The 17,561-nt window shown below is 48.1% G+C and overlaps 1 protein-coding gene across 3 annotated transcripts in view; it reads left to right on the forward strand.

Annotated features, from left to right (window-relative positions):
* The window catches only part of PLXNA4 (plexin A4), a 459,202-nt gene that overhangs the window by 220,972 nt on the left and 220,669 nt on the right, over positions 1-17,561 (forward strand). For all 3 annotated transcript variants that reach the window (XM_038153056.1, XM_038153057.1, XM_038153055.1), the window contains exon 4: positions 8,098-8,229. In XM_038153056.1, the coding sequence (XP_038008984.1) occupies positions 8,098-8,229 (132 nt within the window). The remainder of the gene's footprint in view (positions 1-8,097; positions 8,230-17,561) is intronic.

Below are 17,561 nucleotides of genomic sequence, written 5' to 3' on the forward strand. Positions count from 1 at the left end.
GGTGTGCACTCAGGGGCAACCACATTTTGGGAGATTGACTTTTACTGGGTAATAGAAATAGGACAAAGAGGAACCCTTATAAAGTAAAAGAGGAAAGATTTAGATTCGATATTAGGAGGAAATTCCTGACTGTAGGGGTGGGGAGGCCCTGCCACAGGGTGCCCAGAGCAGCTGTGGCTGCCCCTGGATCCCTGACAGTGTCCCAGGCCAGGTTGGACAGGGCTTGGAGCAGCCTGGGATAATGGAAGGTGTCCCTGCCATGGCAGGGGATGGCACTGGATTGTCTTTAAGGTAACTTCCCACCCAAACCATTCCATGATTCCGTGACTCTCCTGTCCAGATCAGCTCTCCCCTCTGCTCAGAGTGGCTCCTGTCATGACACTTGAGGTTCTGGACAGCACTGAGAGCAGGAGCTTCAAGAACACCATAAACACCAGGTTTTCCTGGTGTCCACGTGTCTGGAGGTGCTCTGAGATCTGTGTTTGGATGGGCTGGCATGGTCCAGGCATGTAGCACTTTAAATATGTGTACAGGAGAAGAGAGAGAGCTGCTGGCTGCTGACTGAGGCAGGAGTTAAGGGTACCTCACGCCTTGCTTTTTCAATTAGCATTTCTAAAGGCCTTTAGGATCGGTGGATAGACAGGGCTATTGAAATGCCATGTTTTATTAGGAATTGATCTCCTGTTAATAGGCTTTAGGCAAATTAGAACGGATTATTTTACTGGAAAATGGAGGGAAATAGGCAGAACATGGAGCGTCACCAGCCCCTTCCCTGTCTTTGCTGAGATCAATAGAGCTCCATCATGCAACCCAAATCAATGGAAAAGCAGGAATAGGTGATCATCAGAAGGACCTGACATGAGCTCATACACTGCCTGCTGTGTCCTTTCTCCCTCTCCATGCCAGGAACAGCAGCCAGCAGTCCTGGCACCCTCTGGGGAACATTAGGTTCATAAAACAGGGAGGAACTGCTATTGGAAAAGCAATGAAGTATTAGTGGCCCCTGTGCAGTCATAAGGCTCCGGCTGGGCCTTTCTCAGAGCAGCCTGGATTGATGTGCTGAGCTCCAGGGCTGCTTGGATCCCCTGGAAATGGTGTTTGCAGATCCTTAATCCAATAGTGAGGAATGATGATGGTGATTTCAGTGAGATGCCCTGCAAGAAGGAGAGGCAGGGACAGCAAAGGAAGGATGCCTCAGAGGATGGGGAGGAAAAACTTGTCCTCCCACCTCTTGCTTTCCCTGCCCAAAACATTTTCACTACTTTCCGAGGCAGTACCACAGTTACAGTTGCTCCCTTGCACCCAGGCAGAGGTAGCAGGGCCTGATTCCATGACCTGAAGGATTTTCCCTTTGAAATCCACCCTTGCAATCTTCCTGGCAGCCGTTTAATCCCTCCCTGGGGAACTGGTGCAATTTCATGGCCAAAATAAGCCACCAGCATGACCTGAGCGAGAGCTGCTGGAGCAGCGGCTGGAAGCGCTGGGGCAGGAGATGATGAATTCCCTGGAACTTCATCAGCCCAGGGGCTGCTGACGCTGCACAAAAGCAGAGTGGTGGGGAGGGATGGCTTGGCCGAGCGTGCCATGGTTCACCAAGCTCCTCTTCTGCTTAGTTATTCATTTAATTATTTGTAATGACTCTCATCCACCCAGCGTCTGCTGCTGCTGCCCGCCTGGCCGGTCATCGTGATCCTGTTCCCCAGCACAGTCCCAGCAGCCCTGGATGGTTTTCAAGTGCTTTATACAGAGATATTAATTGAAGGGGACCTTATTTTAACTCTGGTGGGCTAGGAATGATGCTCTTGGGCAGGAGGTGATGGTTTTAGAGGAGCAGGAAACAGCTGAGCCCAGTTGGCACAGTGGAAATGATTTTTTTTTTTTTTTAAATTTTGCTGCCAGAGACCAGTCCAAGCTGCTTGGAGAAATAAAACATAAGTGAGGTTGTAGCAGGAGATTGGGTTAGGAGTGTGCTTCTGAAGTGAGTCTGAAGATAATTTTGAAAGGACACATTGCACCAGATCAGGCTCCAAGTCCCATCCAACCTGGCCTTGAACACTTCCAAGGATGGCCCATAAAAATACTCTGAGCAACCTGAGCCAGTGCCTTTTTCTTGAATAAACCAAAACTGGATGATGTTAACATGCTCCAAACACTGATTAAGGATCAGGCTTTGGTGGGCCTGGAGTAAAGTTCCTGAAGTACATCTGTGTGGATGGATTTTAGCAGGAAATGTCACTTTGTAGGAAAGAATAGAGGTGCTAACAGAGGTGTGTGCCCCTCTCTGGAAGGCAGGTGTTTCTGGTGCTCTGTTGGGCTTAAAGATATTTTCTTTTTTGCCACAATCATGATTTGTCTTCCAGCAAAGACACCAAGTGCTTGCTGCCACCAATTCCTTTTGTCCCCCAATCCCACTGCTCTTTCCTTGACAATTTTGAGTCCATCCCCATGATTTGGAGAGGATTATTGTGCCCCTCTCTTTGATAACTACGTGATACCAACCTCTGTGTCCCTCTTAAAAGTGTGATTGAGGCATCTGCCACCAACTTGCTGGAGAAACTGTCCTCGAGCATCAGCCTCCCATGGATCCCTCAGCAGCTGGGGAGGCCCAGATAAGGCTGAAAACCACCAGCCAAGTGATGGAAGGTATCTTTTACCTTCTTTCATCTACCAGACCCACGGGCCTCATGCCAGCATGCCTGTGGGTGTAGCCATGGCCAGGGTGGGAGCTCAGAGAAGGCCAGAGCCTGTGTCTTTAAAGATTAATGGTGTTGTTTGCTCATTAAGGAGATCGTTTTGAAGTCAGCGCTAGCCAGAACGTTCGAGTGCAAGCATCTGTTTGCTACTGGGAGAGGATATTTATTGTCTGATACTTCAATGGATGTAAATAAACAGCCAGCCCTAGATAATGTTCAGACAAACAAACAAACAGCTGCCAGAATGGGTCCCTTGGTAGTTGACCTTCGGGAAGCGTCACGCTGATGTTTTAATAGCAGCCGGCTCTGCAGAGCCAAGCCCAGTGAGTGAAGCCTTCCAGGAAGAAGAAGGATTAATGTGCAGCCTGAGAGTGCCGGGCCCTGGGAGCTCCTACATGTCTTGGGTTAAAGGAGGACAAGGAGCTGAGCTGAGCATCTGGGGCTCTGAGGGGTGGGCATGTCCAGGACAGACATTCAGGGAGTGGGAGCAGGTGGATGATGCTGTTGTGGAGGTGATGGGTGTGTTTGTGGACTGTGGGTTGTGGTGGACTGGGCATTTTGAGACTCACACGTGGTCCTGGAGCCCCCTCTGTCACTTGTTGTCCCCCTCCCTCTTGCCTTGCCGAGGAGCTCATGGCTCACAGGCAGCTCCCAGAAGCGATCCCAACTGGATTTTTGGCCAGGTTCTCATCTCCCACAGCTCCCAAAAAACATCTTGAATGTGGGAATGCCCATCATTCAGTCAGGAGAAAACTCTGTCCATGCCAACACCCCAGCTCCAGGTGGGGCTTGGGGCTGATGCCAGCAGAGAAGAGCAGGAGCAAAAGGAATGGGTGGTACGTTCTTCAAATTCCCTGCAGCTGGAAACTTGTGTTTCCAAGCAGAGATTTTGTCTGGGTCCCTGACTTTAGTAGTGATCACCTGCAGGCTTTGATGAGAAGCTTCCTATTTTTCCTTCACAGACTCTTCTTTGATTTTTTTCACCAGCCCAAGTGCCCTGGTTCTTGCAGGAGCCTTGGAGCCAGGAATAAATCTCTAGGAGAAAATGCACTTGTGTTGTCTCATGCTCAGGACTGTGAAGAATGTGCAGGGAAGGTGGAGATCCTCCGGGCTCTGTGCCTGGGGTCCAACATAAGAAAGACAGGGTTTAAGACAGGTAAAGGGATGGTTGGAGTTAGAGGCTACACTTCTGGCTGCAGTCTCCAATAATCACCTCACTGCTGGCACAGGGCTTGCACAGGCTGTGCAGCGTGGGTTGGTGTCTGCCAGATTTTCTGGCCTTTTTCTGAATTTTCCTTTTTATTAGCCACTAGATTTTATAGAGACAGGGCTTTCTGTACTTAGAGCTGTTGGGCTGTGGGTGTGTGACACGTGTGTGTGTTTGCACATGTACAGCACAACGAGCCCTGTCCCTCCTACCCTCCCTCCCCCTCTGCAAAATAATGACTTTTCAGGCTATTAGGCCAGCAATAGCTGTTAAATCACTTCCGAGTAGCTCTGTATTCCTGGTGTGAAGCCCCTGCAATCTTTTACCTGCACCAAATGCACAGGGGAGATCCCTGGGGGCTGTGCCTCCTGTCTCCATGGTTTGTTAACTCCAGCCGGCTGTTCCTCCAGCCCGCCTCTTCCATCTCCCAGCTCTTTCCCCTCTAATGGGGCCTGGCAAAGGCTGAGGACAGTGACTGAGCCCTGGGGTGATAATTGGCTGCTTACATATCTGGCAGCCTACAGATCTGACCATGGTGGTGCTGGAAAATCAAGGTCAAAGTGAAGATGTGAGGTTTGTTTAGCACAGGGATCAGCAGAGTGGAGGATGCTGTGACGGGAACGAGAAGCCACGAGGGACTGAGGGGAGGCAGAGTGGAGACAGCAGACAAAGCTCCCTGACTGCTCCCTGAGAGGGAGAACTTGGAGCTGGAAAGCCTCGGAGGGAAAGAGGAAAGGCTCCTGCTGTGGGGGTATTTGATGGGCTTGGAGAAGAGCCCCAACAGGGAGCCTCCTGTGCTCCTCAGCCTGCAGCCCTTCCTGCCTCCTTCCTTTCTCCGGCCTCTCCTAAGGGGAATGGCTCAGCCCCAGCCTGTTGGCATCTTTGCCCTTGACCTCATGGGTGATTTACATCAGGGTCCACTTTTAAGAAGCAAAAACTCAGAGGAGCTAAATTTCCCTGTGAGGGACCACGGACATGAGCGAGCCCCCTGCTCCCAGGCTGCCAGAGCTGGTGGAAGTCAGTGATGTTCAGTGCCAGGCTTTAGGCCCTGAATTCTTTGTGTTTCAGGGATGTTCAGTGCTGGCTTTAGGCTCTGAATTCTTGTGTTTCAGGGATGTTCAGTGCTGGGCTTCAGGCCCTGAACTCTTTGTGTTTCAGCGAGATTCAGTGCTGGGATTCAGTCCCTGACCCCTTGGTGCATCAGGGATGTTCAGTGCTGGGCTTCATGCCCTGACCTCTCTGTGTGCTGCTGTTGGACGTGTGTTGCTCCCATCAGCAGCTCCATCAGGATGACAAATTAACTGCAAATCCTCCCCTGTCATTGGAGCAGCCCAGCAGCCAAGGCCAGCATGTGCTCCCACTTCTGGGGAGTCTGATGGATAACACATAGGATCTGAGCATCCCTGAGCACCCTCCACACCCTTTGCTGGCACAGAGAGCCCCTCTAAATCCTTTCTGCTTCATTTTTTTTATCTTTCCTGGGGAAATAATATTCCTTTGTTGTCCCACAGCAGGTGAGTACATCAAGGAAGGACAAAGATAACAATCTGTATATCATTGCTGTCCTTTACTCACACAGACTTTCCAGACCCTTTATCATTGCCTCTGTTCCCTTCTCTTTGACTTTCCAGTACAGAAGATGATTCAGGCTCAGTTTCTTGGCTGACAGGTTGATACAGAAGGAACAAGCTCAAGGACTATGCCAGGGAATAGTGGGAACAGGTCTTGACACCATAAGTGCTCTACAGCTTGTTATTTCCTTTGGATGGGAAGGGTGCTTTTTGCTCAGCTATTCAACTGCAGGCTGGGAATCTTTGGTCAGGAAGGAATGGAGATTATAATGATGAAGGTCTCCTACAACTTAGTTTCTTTTAGGGAAAGGTACTGTGGTGTTCGTGTTGCTGCAGGATAGAGCATTTTCAGGAAGTGAAAGGCATCACAGGGGAAACAGAGGGAGAGAAGTGTGGGGTTTCCTGCCCACCCAGGGACGCCAGATGTGGGGTTTCACGTCCCGGATTGTGGTGACCCCAAAAGATGGAAAAGTCTCTCCTCCAACCCGTGCCTTTAAAGAAAGACTCAGTAGTCTTCTGTTGTCTGGTCTCAAGGTTGTTTATTGTTGGTTATCTAAAAGATTCTTCTCCTGAGCTGCTGTGGCCCGTTCAGCAGGTCAGACAAAGGCACTCTGCCCTCCCAGGGGGCTGGTGCCATCTTTTATATCATATATTACGTACTACATGTTTATGCTTTTTCTCCAATGGTGACTTTCTACTCTAGACCAATCTGTGAGTGCCAACATCACCAAAGACATGGAGGTTAGGAAGGAGAAAGGAAGAGGACAGGGCACACCCAAATCCCTCCATCTTAGAATCCCTGACCCCCATGTACAAAACTTGGACCCCTGCGTACAAGGCTTAAAACCCCCCTGTACAGCACTCAAAAATCCTTCCTTTCACTTCGTGATTATCTCTACTATGCTATCTAAACTTCTGTGTGTGTGGCTTGTAATTCTTCATACAGAGTTGGTAATTTGCTCCACGGGCTAAGATCAAAACCCCACGTGTGTCTTTGGCTGCTGCCAGGGTCTCAGAACCCCCTGCCAGCAGCTCTGGCCATCCAGGGCACCCAGAGCAGAATCATGGGTTCCGACAAGAAGGAATGTGTTTACACCTCTGAAACGTGACTGTGGGGTTTGCTGCTGTACAGAGCCTCAGAAAGTTCAGGAGAACTCCTGAGAGCAGTGATTTTATCATAACTTATTTTATATTGAAAGGGATTGCAAACCTTCTCCAGCTGCTTTTGGACCCAAACTCTAGAAATTGTTTTTAAGCAGGCAAAGAAAAGTCTGTCATTTTCTGTATTTTCTTCTGCATCACTGGATCATTGTCAGGGACAGACTGGGACTGTGTGTCTGGTTCCTCCGCATAATCCCAGTTATTGATGTCCCTAAGTGACACCCTGTTATGAGAGGTGTCTGGAATCATAAGGTGCCACATTGGTGCAGGACTGATTTCAATACCTGATATAGGCAATCAGCAAGAGAAATAGTCTGTGTTGCACTGAGCACTCTGCAATAATAAATTGCCCCGTGGAACATTAGCAATAAGAGCAATAATATTATCTGAGTAGCATTCAAGTGAGTCACTCCTGCAGATTTGTGTGGTTTTTTTATCTTCTGCTCATCACCACCACAGATCCTTCCCTCCTTGCCATCATTTTGAGCGTGGTGGATTTGTCCAGGCGGTGACAGGAGCACAGTGACAGTGCCAGATAAAAGCCAGCAGGTTCTGCATTGTTCTCACAGTGCTCTTGTGTTGATGGGACCAGCAGAAGTGATGAAATCTGCTCCGTCCTTTTGGTGGGCAGGCTGGGAAAAGTTCACTTTTTGTTGACAGTGGTTGTTGTCTGAAAGACCTGGGGCACAATGCATTTGTTCAGTGATTATTTTGTATATATATATAATATAATATAATATAATATATATATATGCACACATACATATACATATCTATAGATCTAAATATCTATATATCTATATATCTATATCTATATATCTATACACAAACATATATATACATTAATTTATAATAGATATATTATATAGTAATATAATATACATAATGTGTATATATAATCTATATTATATAATATATAATGTATAATTATATATATCTCTAAAATATATTATATATATTAAATATATATATTTATTATATATATTTTATATATAAAATACATAAAATATAATTAGATAGCTATAACTATACAACTAGAACTATACCTATAACTATAAATTTAAATTAACTATAAATATATACATATAATTTTGTGTATAAATTATAAATATATATTACATAAATTTATAATATAAAATATATAATAATATATATACATATATATAATTTTGTGTATATAATATAAATATATATATATTACTGTGAGGGTGGTGAGAGAGAAGGCTTCCCAGAGAAGCTGTGGCTGCTCCTGGATCCCTGGAAGTGTCCAAGGCCAGGTTGGACAGGGCTTGGAGCAGCCTGGGATGGTGGAAGATGTCCCTGCCCATAGCAGGAGGTTTGGAATGAGATGGTCTTTAAGGTTCATTTCAACACAGGTCATTCTGTGGTTCTGTAATTATTTGTTTTCAGTGGAAGGAGGGAAAAATCCTCATGTTGTGCCTCTGCTCTTGTTGTTGCTGCCCAGATCCGCGTGGATGGCACCACCAAGAACACGCTGGAGTACGAGATCGTGCAGGTGGTGGACACTGGCCCCATCCTCCGGGACATGGCCTTCTCCGTGGACCACGAACACCTCTACATCATGTCTGAGAAGCAGGTAAGGACCTCCAGCAGCCCGGGGTGCTTCATAAACCTGTCAGCTCTATCCTGCTGTGGACATCAGGGCTGCTCATGAATTCTGCCAGTGAGCACATTTCCCACAAGGATGTGCTCTGTTGTCGACCTCAGGGTTTTATGCTCATAAACCCATGGCATTTATATACTTTTGCAATATTGAGGGCCACGGGCACAGAGCTCAGGGGGCAGGAACCACCCCCAGAGTTGTTTTGTCCTGCTGGCTGCTGGACAAGGAGTTGCTGCTGCATTGTTCTCCACCCCCACCCAAACTGTGGCTGCATCTGCCACAGACACGGGAAGGTGTAGAGCCAAAGCACTGAATGATTGGATCTAACTGGAGTTTTTGGAGAGGCTGGAGCCTCTTTGGGACACTGGGCAAGAGTGTAGGATGCTGCGAGCCAGGGTGCAGGCCAAGTTTAATGTGGTGTTCCTGTTGTGTTGTCAGCATTGTGACTGAAAATGCTGGCAGCCCGATCCCAGGGAAGGAATCTGGGTATTCATGGAATCCTGGCTGATTTCAGTGGAATTCTTGGCCTTGGAAGTTGGAAATCTTGAAAGTTTGCTGCTTGGGATGGAGGTGGGAGGAGGAGCTACTTTCACATGAAGAATGCACTGTTTATACTTAGTCCTGTGGGTGTGCAGGATTACTTGAGCTGTCATACCTGGCTGATTCACAGATGCTCGTGAGGAGCTTTAAATCCACAAAAAGAATGGGAGCAATGAGGGACTGTGGTAGGGTGATGGCAGTTGCCCCACAGTGGAGGCCAGCATTCTGAGTAGGACATGTTCACCCACACATGTTCAATGATTTATTAAACAAGTATTACTGGTTATATTTTTAATCTACAAGAGTCATTTCTTCATCCTGCACCACTTAAAATAAAGTGGTTTGTGATGTTTCCAACCATTTCCCTCTACTGTGCATATTTATACCTGGAATTTGGTGTGGGGCGGGGAACAACTCTGTAAATTCCTCCTGATTAAAGAGGCTGAGAGACAGCATAACTCAGGAGAAAGGACAGGATGACAGAGCTGGAATTCCTTCTCATCTGCTCCATGCTGGGCAAGGATGGGATTTCACTTCCAGTCCCGAAGTGAAAACAGTTCCAGTCACTTTTTGGGATAGTATGAGAAGCTGGAGGCAGGTGATGCCTGAGCTCCTGCAAGACTTTGAGCATGACACCATTCCTTTTCCTCATCTTTTTGCTGTCTGGGCCCTTTCTTTTTTCCTTCTGCACAGAATGGGGCTCCTTGAGGGCCAAAGCCCTGTGGCAGAACAATGAATGCACCAATATCCAACCCAGGGTTTTGAGGTGTGCTCAGTGTCCTCTTTGTGCAGCCCCACCTGAGGTCACCTCAGACACCTCTGCTGCCTTTGCACAGCCCTTCAGATTTACAGACACTCCCAGGGGCTGTCTCAAACCTCTGGGGGAAAGGGCAGTGGGACAGCAACCTTCATTCCCTCACATCCTTAAAACATGAACTCTGGAAGAAGAGGAACAATTTGTTTTTCCTCCAGAGACTTCCAAAAACTTGCTCTTGCTGGGCCATTGACTACCTGCACTTCCCTGACCATTACAGCACGAGCAGGTTCATTTTGGGCTTGGCTGTTCCAAAGCACAAGTCAGAGCTGGTGTTTTTAGGACCCCAAGCCCTGCAGAGAGCTCTTGGTGCCATGGTTTAGTTAAGGTGTTTAGAGCATGGGTTGGACTTGATGATCTCAAAGGTCTCTTCCAACCTGGTTATTCTGTGATTCTGTGATCCTGTGAACTTTGAGCCCCCTGTGATTTATCAATCATCTCCTCTCACCCATCTTTGACACCCATGGGTGTCTCTGTGAGAGAGGCTGGTGCAAAAGGCAGTGGCTGTTGTTATTTAAAATCAGATGTGAGCCTGTGAAGCAGTCAGCACTACATCAGCCTTTGCCCAAATCTGATTTTATCTGAGGCAGGAGATGTGATGTGAGTGACAGTGCTGCCATCTCAGCACTGCAGGCAATACCTGTGTGCTCATGGTGCAGCACACTTTAATGCTTGAATAAATTAACATTTGGAGAGCCTCAGTGAGTGGGTGCAGGGGTTTGCCTTTGCTGGAGGCAGGATTATGAAGAGGTTGCCCTTGGGGAGCATATATCCCACCCACTCTACAAGCCGTGTACAGATCTTTTATAAAAGGGTGAAATCTGACTTATCAGAGGTTTTCAGTGCCCACAGTGGTATTGGGAGATCTGTGGAGATGAGGGGCAGGGGGTGATGACTTAACCTGACCTTTTTAAAGATAGACAGGCACCAGGGCTTGTGCTATCCCTGGGGAAGGAGGAGGTTTCTCCTTGTTTTGTTTTTTTTCCTCAGCTCAGCCCTGTCTGTGCCCCAGAGATAAGAGTGGTTCTGTTATTACCTGTGTAGCTATTAAAAGCTGTTTTCATAGAATCATAAAATCATTAAAGTTGGAAAAGGCCTCCAAGATGATCAAGTCCAACCTTTGACCAAATTCTCCTGTGCTCACTGAACCATATCATGAAGTGCCACTTCTACTTGTGTTTTGAACACTTCCAGAGATGGTGACCCCACCACTGCCTTGGGCAGGCTCTTCCAATGCTTAACCACTCTTTCACTGATGAAATTTTTCCTATTATCCAACCTGAGCCTCCCCTGGTGCAGCTTGAGGCCATTTTCTCTTGTCCTGGGGATGGTTACCTGGGAGAAGACAGACTCCCACCTCACCACAACCTCTTTTCAGGGAGTTGTGAGGAGCAATGAGGACCTCACTGACCCTCCTTTTCTCCAGGCTAAACAGCTCCAGCTCTCTCAGCCGCTCCTCACAGGACTCGTGCTCCAAACCCTTATGGTTTTGCCAGACTTGGCCCCACCTCTCACCAGCCCCCCACAAGAATGGGAGCCTCAGTGATAAAGCCAATTTCTCCAGCTTGTACCAGGCTGGACATCCCAGCAAGGCACCCTTTAACTTGGGACACCTAAAAAAGAGCTGTCACTGTAGATCTGGATGCAAGGAACATCTTTCTCACACTGACAAAACAATCCCCTGGCCTTTTTAAGGTCAACTTCTGCATGGGAGTATTTTCCCCAGTGAACTTGGGGGTCCTTGGTTTGCACGTGGGGGTTTCCCTCTGGAGCTGAACTCCCTGGGCTCCAAGGGAGATGGAACCCAGCCCAGCCTTGTGGTCTGGGGCTGAAACAAGCCCTGCCTTGCAGCTCCTGTGGGCACTGAGAGGTGACAAGCAGCACTTGCACACTCAGTCAGAGGTGCAATGCTCCGAGGAGCAGAACGCAACAGCTTTTCACCATTATCTAGAAATACATATTTTATACAGACAGTGATTGAAGGAGGGAGAGGAGATTTGTCACTGAAACCCAGAGACAGAGCCTACAAAGGTCCCATCATTTCCCAGAGGTGTGGACATCTCTGTGTTTTAGGTGTGAATGTGTTTCAAGTCCCTGTTGACAGCACAGGAAAGGGTTGGTGCACACATGGGATCTGATCAGGAGATCATCCCTGTAACTCCAGCCTTCACAAACACTCTGAGGGAGCTACAGCCACTGTCCCAGCTTGCTGCAACCTTGCTCCAACCTTGGACCCTGCAGGCATCCAGGGGCAGCCACAGCTTCTCTGGGCACCCTGTGCCAGTGCTCCTCACCCTCACAGCCAAGAATTTCCTCCTATTATCCCATTTAAACCTACTCCTTTTGTCTGAAGCCATTCTCCCCCTGTCCTGTCACTACCTGCCCTGTAAACAGCTCCTCTCCACATTTCTTATGTCACTGCCCTTTCTCCTTTTTCTGTTTCTGGTGTGCAGAGGAGCCCTGTGCCTCACATGCTGATCTCAGAGGATGAGGAGCAGATGGGAAATGCTGGGGGAACAGGAGGGTCTCTGCTGCAGCTTCTCTGCATCTTCCCTGCTCCTCATCACACATGCCTGGGCTTCCTTCCCTCACCTCATCATCTCTGAATTTCCCTCTCTTCCCAGCTGAGAAACTGCCTGGAAGTCCTTGCAGGGATGGAGATAATTCTTCCACCCCTTTCTCATTCTCCCTGCCTCTCTCTCTGATTCTTTGCAGCCCTTTCCTCTCATTTCCAAGCTTGCACTTGCTTTTCCAACCCTCCTGCATTCCTGGCATCCCTGTTTCTCCACTCTCTGCTCTCCCAGCTGTCTCCACACTGCTGTCTCCTTGTTTCCTTGCTGCTCAAGTGTTGACACACACACAGAGCCCACCTCTGCATGCCAGGAGGTGCAGGATGCTCACTCCCCTGTCCCACCTTTGGAAGGTCACCTCTATCACCCCTAAATAACTCTGTTTCAGCAAGTTGGGCTTCTGAGTCTCTCCCAGTGTTTTGCAAAGCTCATACAACACATGGAAGCAACTCCAAGACAGGAATCTCAGCCCTTCCTTTTGATACAGAGGGATCATAGGCAAAAGCTGAAGGAAATAACCTGAAAGGCTCAAAATCCAGAAGGTAAAGGGAAAGAAGTGTCAACTTCATATTATTTAATTCTCATGGTTTTGAGCTTCCTCTTACTTTTGGTTTACTGAAGGTTAGGGAAGACTGTTCTGCAACCAGGTTTTGAGCAACCTTGTGTTACTTATGAGTAACTTTACCCATCCCCGGAAGTGTCCAAGGCCAGGTTGGATGGGACCTGGAGCAACCTGGGCTAGTGGAAGGTGTCCCTGCTCATTGCAGGGGTGGAAATGGCATTTTATTGTCCCTTATAAAACCATCCCGTGATTCAGTGTTTGCCTCAAGGGAGGAGATTTGCTGTCCCTCTCTGTGCAGGCAGGTTTGTTCTGTGGGTCAGCTTCACGCTCCAGTGGAAACCTGTGCTTTTCCCCCTGTAAATTAGCAGAAAGTCACCCACAATCTGTGAATAAATCACATCTGTGCAGGGCTATCATTCCCTAAAACCATTACAGTGTGTCAGAGGTGAGGCTGGTAGGGTCATGCATAGCAGAAGCAGATGGGTATTTTGGAGGCTCTTTCAAACTTTGCCAGCGAAATATCAAATAAATATGTACTTCAACTAAAGCGTGGCAGAAAGCACATTTGGTAAAAATTAAGTAACTGTACTGCAAATCATGTTGACAGGGTCTTTTTGGCCTTTTTGTATCTGTTTCTCATTAAAATGGGGAAGGCTTATACCTATTTGTCTCCTGAGATTTATTCTTCTCCCCTCAGCCGCTGAGTCACTATCAGCAGCAGAATTATTGTTTGCAAATTAGCTGCCAAAGAGGAGGGGGTGTCTGGCCAGTTTACTTCTGGTTTCATGACCACTGATTAAAATCTTCTCTGCTGCTAATGTTATCGTATCAATTAGTTAAAGTAATCATTAATAACTCTGCTTAATTATGGCTTAATTTCTTCAAATGTGGTCTTTGCACAAGATATCAAGCAGCATTAACTCCTGGGGTTGGAGTGGCTGTTTCTAGGGGATTGTCAGTTTAAGTCTGTCCCCAGAAACACTGGCTCAAGATCACAAGTTTTAAAAATAACTCAAGAGATTTTGTTTGGTTTTTTTCCTTTTAATTTGCATTTGTTTGTTTGTGAGCCATCAGGTTGTGTGCAGACCACGTTTTTCATCATTGGGCCAGAACCAGAAAATGCAGAAAGATCTTGTTTGAAAACAGAAAGCTGAGATTATCTAATAGGTGTGACTTTTTGACCTGAATTTAAAAGCAGCAGAGACACCCAGAAACTGTAAATTTTGGTGCTGTCATGGCAGATTTCTGTTATTCTGCTGTCTTGGAGTGTTAATTTAGGAGGGGCTGTGAAAGATGACCACCGTGCACATCCACTCTTTGGAGGTGGTCAGGTCTTCTGCAGGCCTTCACTACTCACCTTCTGGAAGGGTATTGGCAGCATCATCTCTTCCTTGGATTAATTATCAGGCAGTTAGGAAGAAATTTTTGGCTGTGAGGGGGGGGAGGCCCTGGCACAGGGTGCCCAGAGCAGCTGGGGCTGTCCCTGGATCCCTGGAAGTGTCCAAAGTCAGGTTGGACAGGGCTTGGAGCAACCTGGAATGGTGGAAGGTGTCAGGGGTGGAACTGGATGATCTTTCAAGTCCTTTCCAACCCAAACCATTCCATGATTCCATAACTGGCTGTTCCCAAACCAGACTGGCATCCTACATAAGATCAGGGCCACCAGAGCTTCTAAGGCACCCAAAACACGGTTGAATTCACCATCTTTGCAAAAATGCGTCACATTCCTCTCCCTCTAAATCCTCCAAAGCAGAGGACTCCAAACCACCCATCTCCTTGCCAGCTGTCCCACTCTTGGGCAGTCCTGCGCAAAATTGATAGGCAAGAGCAGTTCCTAGAGTTCACTCAATCCCTATCAAGCAATGAGTGTAATCCCAGTTGGCAGCAAAGGCAACTTTTGTTCTCTTTGATTGTTCTTTGCTGCCCCTGGAACACTCCTCATTACCCTCAGCAATATCAGAGGCTGAACTCCGCTCTCCCTCGCATTTGCTTTCACCTAATTAAGGGCTTGTTAAATAAGGTCAGATGCCCTCTGAGAAATGGCTGAATAGATGGAAAATCCCGCATGGATGCTCAGCTATGGATGGAAAAGACACTGTGTGAGTGCCTGTGTTTCTCAGCCAAGAAGGATAAAAAGTGATTTGGCCCACTGGCAAAACTGTGGTGCATTGTGCTGCTGACTCTTTTGAAATAATTCTTTATCAGCAAAAGGCAAATTATTGCAAAAAGTCATAATTTAGCTTGATTTTAACTCATTTGCTGCTTTCATGTGGGTGTTTTGGAGTAAGCTGGGGTAATTCAGGGAGTAGGGAGTCCCTTAACCTCCTGCTGGGTTGGTTGTGTGTTCCAGAAGGGATGTGAATAACTGAGAAAGCTGAGCTGAGCAGGAGAGGAACAGATTCAAGGTCTTGGAGGTGTCCCAAATGCATCATTCATGGCAAGGGAAGAAACTCCACTTGGGGCTGTCTCCATCCCATGAGATACACGGGCAGCTGGAATTCCAGCTCTCACTGTCTTGGGTTTTTCACACTTGAACTAAGCTCTTATGCTTTGGAAAGGCTTTCATGAGCCAGTGGATGCTGTATTGAAGTTCCTCACTTTGCCCTAAAACCAGGACTCTGCAAAGTGTGCTGGGAAGGAGGAAAGGCTGGGAAAAAGCCCAGGATTTGGGAGACCTTGAATCATTCCCTGCCTTGCTCACAGACTCCTGGCACTCTCAGACACACAATATGATTTTTGGGGTGGTCCTGTGAAGGCCAGGAATTGGACTTGATGATTCTTCCAACCCAGGATATTTAGGAATTTATGATTCAATGACAGTGGAGGGCAACTAGGTTAGTGAGGGTCTTGAAACACAAACCCTGAGAGGAGCCCTGAGGGAGCTGGGGGTGCTCAGCCTGCAGAAAGGAGACTCAGGGCTGCCCTCATCGCTCTCCCAGCTCCTGAAAGGTGCCTGTGCTCAGCTGGGCTGGGCTCTGGCTCCAGGCAGCACTGACACAGCCAGAGCACACAGCCTCGAGCTGGGCCAAGGCAAACTCAGGCTGGAGAGCAGGAAAAAGCTTTTCCAGAAAGGGGAGAAAGCTCTGGGATGGCTGCCCGGGGAGGTGCTGCAGCCACCATCCCTGGGTGTGTCACCAAAGCCTGCATGTGGCACTGGGTGCCAGGGTCTGGCTGGGCTGTTGGGGCTGGGCTGGACTCGATGGTCCTGAAGGTCTCTCCCAACCTGGTCATTCTGTGATTCTGTGAATTCTGTGAATTCTGTGACATCAGCTGTGGGCAAACCTCTGTAACTCCCTATTCCCTGAAGGTACAGAAGATATTTCCAAGATCAGGACCTCTTTTGGAACTCTGTGTAGCACCTGCCACTGACTCTTGGAAACTCAGCTGTCCTCCTGACCTGTGTCCATGCCCTGATCAGAACTGGAAAGCTCTGTTGGTTCCCAAAGGTCAGAAGGACTTTTGCTTTGTCACCATCAGATGTCCAGTCTGAGCTTTGCTGTGCATCTGAGAGGGAAATGCTCCTTCAGAGAACAATTTGTAGCCACCCTGTCCTCTAAGTGACATGAGTTAAAGCTTCCTTGATCCCATCTAGAGGAACCTTGATGAGCCCAAGCTGTGTGGAGAGGAACAGCAGGGAGCAGTTTGACAGCTGTTCACTGGAGGGAAGGATTTCATACAAAATGCAGGTTGGGATCCCTTTGCTTCGTGCTTGGCCTTGCTGATCCATGCCAGAACCATCCCTTCCAGGCCTGCCCCATCCCAGAGAAATTACTTCCCTGCAAGCACATTGCATTTATCACTGGGTCCAGCTGTGGGGGAGGATCTGCAGCTGCTGCAGTACTTTGGGTTCATGGATCTTGGTCGTGGACAGAGTCTAAACCCATCCATGCTGGCAGGACATGAATTCCTGTATCTCTGGGTCAGAGCACTGCTGGTGAAATTTTGCATGTGATGAGCAGAGGGGCCGAGTGACATGTCCTTGGTTGTGCCTGTGACAGAGCAGAGCATCAGGGCTGAGTCTCTGGGTCCCCCCTGGGCCCGGATTTGGGTGCACTTAGTGCACATTAACACAATTTATTGCCTGTCACACTGAAAGACCTGTGTTCAGACACAGTGGTGGCATATTTGTGCCTGAACTCTCCAGTTGTACCGTGCTCTACGTGTTCAATATTTGAGGGTAGAACCACAGCTTTCCCAGTGCCATCTGTGGATCTGCATTTGGCTTGAGCTGCAGCCTGAACTAATGTCAGCATCCATCTCTCAGCCTGCCAAAAAAGCCATGTCCCCATGCCAGGATAGTTCCTCCACAGGCTGCTCAAAGAAGCAGCACAGGAGCTGGAGGATTCTCAGAGAGTTCTGAGGGTGCCAGGTTCTCTAGAGATTGGTTTAATTCATCTTTGGGATTCCTTGCCTTAAGGTGGGAGGACATACCTGCAGGGCTTTGCCTGCTGTCAGGACATGAGGAATGGGATGGGCCATTCAGTCTAACCAGGTCTCATTCCTCCTGCACCATGTTTGTAGGTTTTAATTATTCCCTCTAGTTCATGGGGTCTGCTGACACTCCCCCCTGCCTTGCACAGGAGACAGAAAACAAGCAAGGGTGGAGGAAGGAGTGAGCAATGCCCAGAAATGCAAAAAGCACTTGCAGAGTCACTCCCTGGGTGAGGAGAGGCAGGGACTATTGATCCTGGGGTGGGAAGCCATGGAGACGTGTCCCCTGGGGCACAGTGCTGCCCAGCCCATGGCCTGGGGGTCACCTGGCACTATTGATTGTGGTGCTGCTCCTCTGTGCACTCAAACACAGGCTGCTCAGTACAGC

This window comes from Motacilla alba, chromosome 1A, assembly GCF_015832195.1.
Source record: "Motacilla alba alba isolate MOTALB_02 chromosome 1A, Motacilla_alba_V1.0_pri, whole genome shotgun sequence".
Taxonomy (NCBI): Eukaryota; Metazoa; Chordata; class Aves; order Passeriformes; family Motacillidae; genus Motacilla; species Motacilla alba.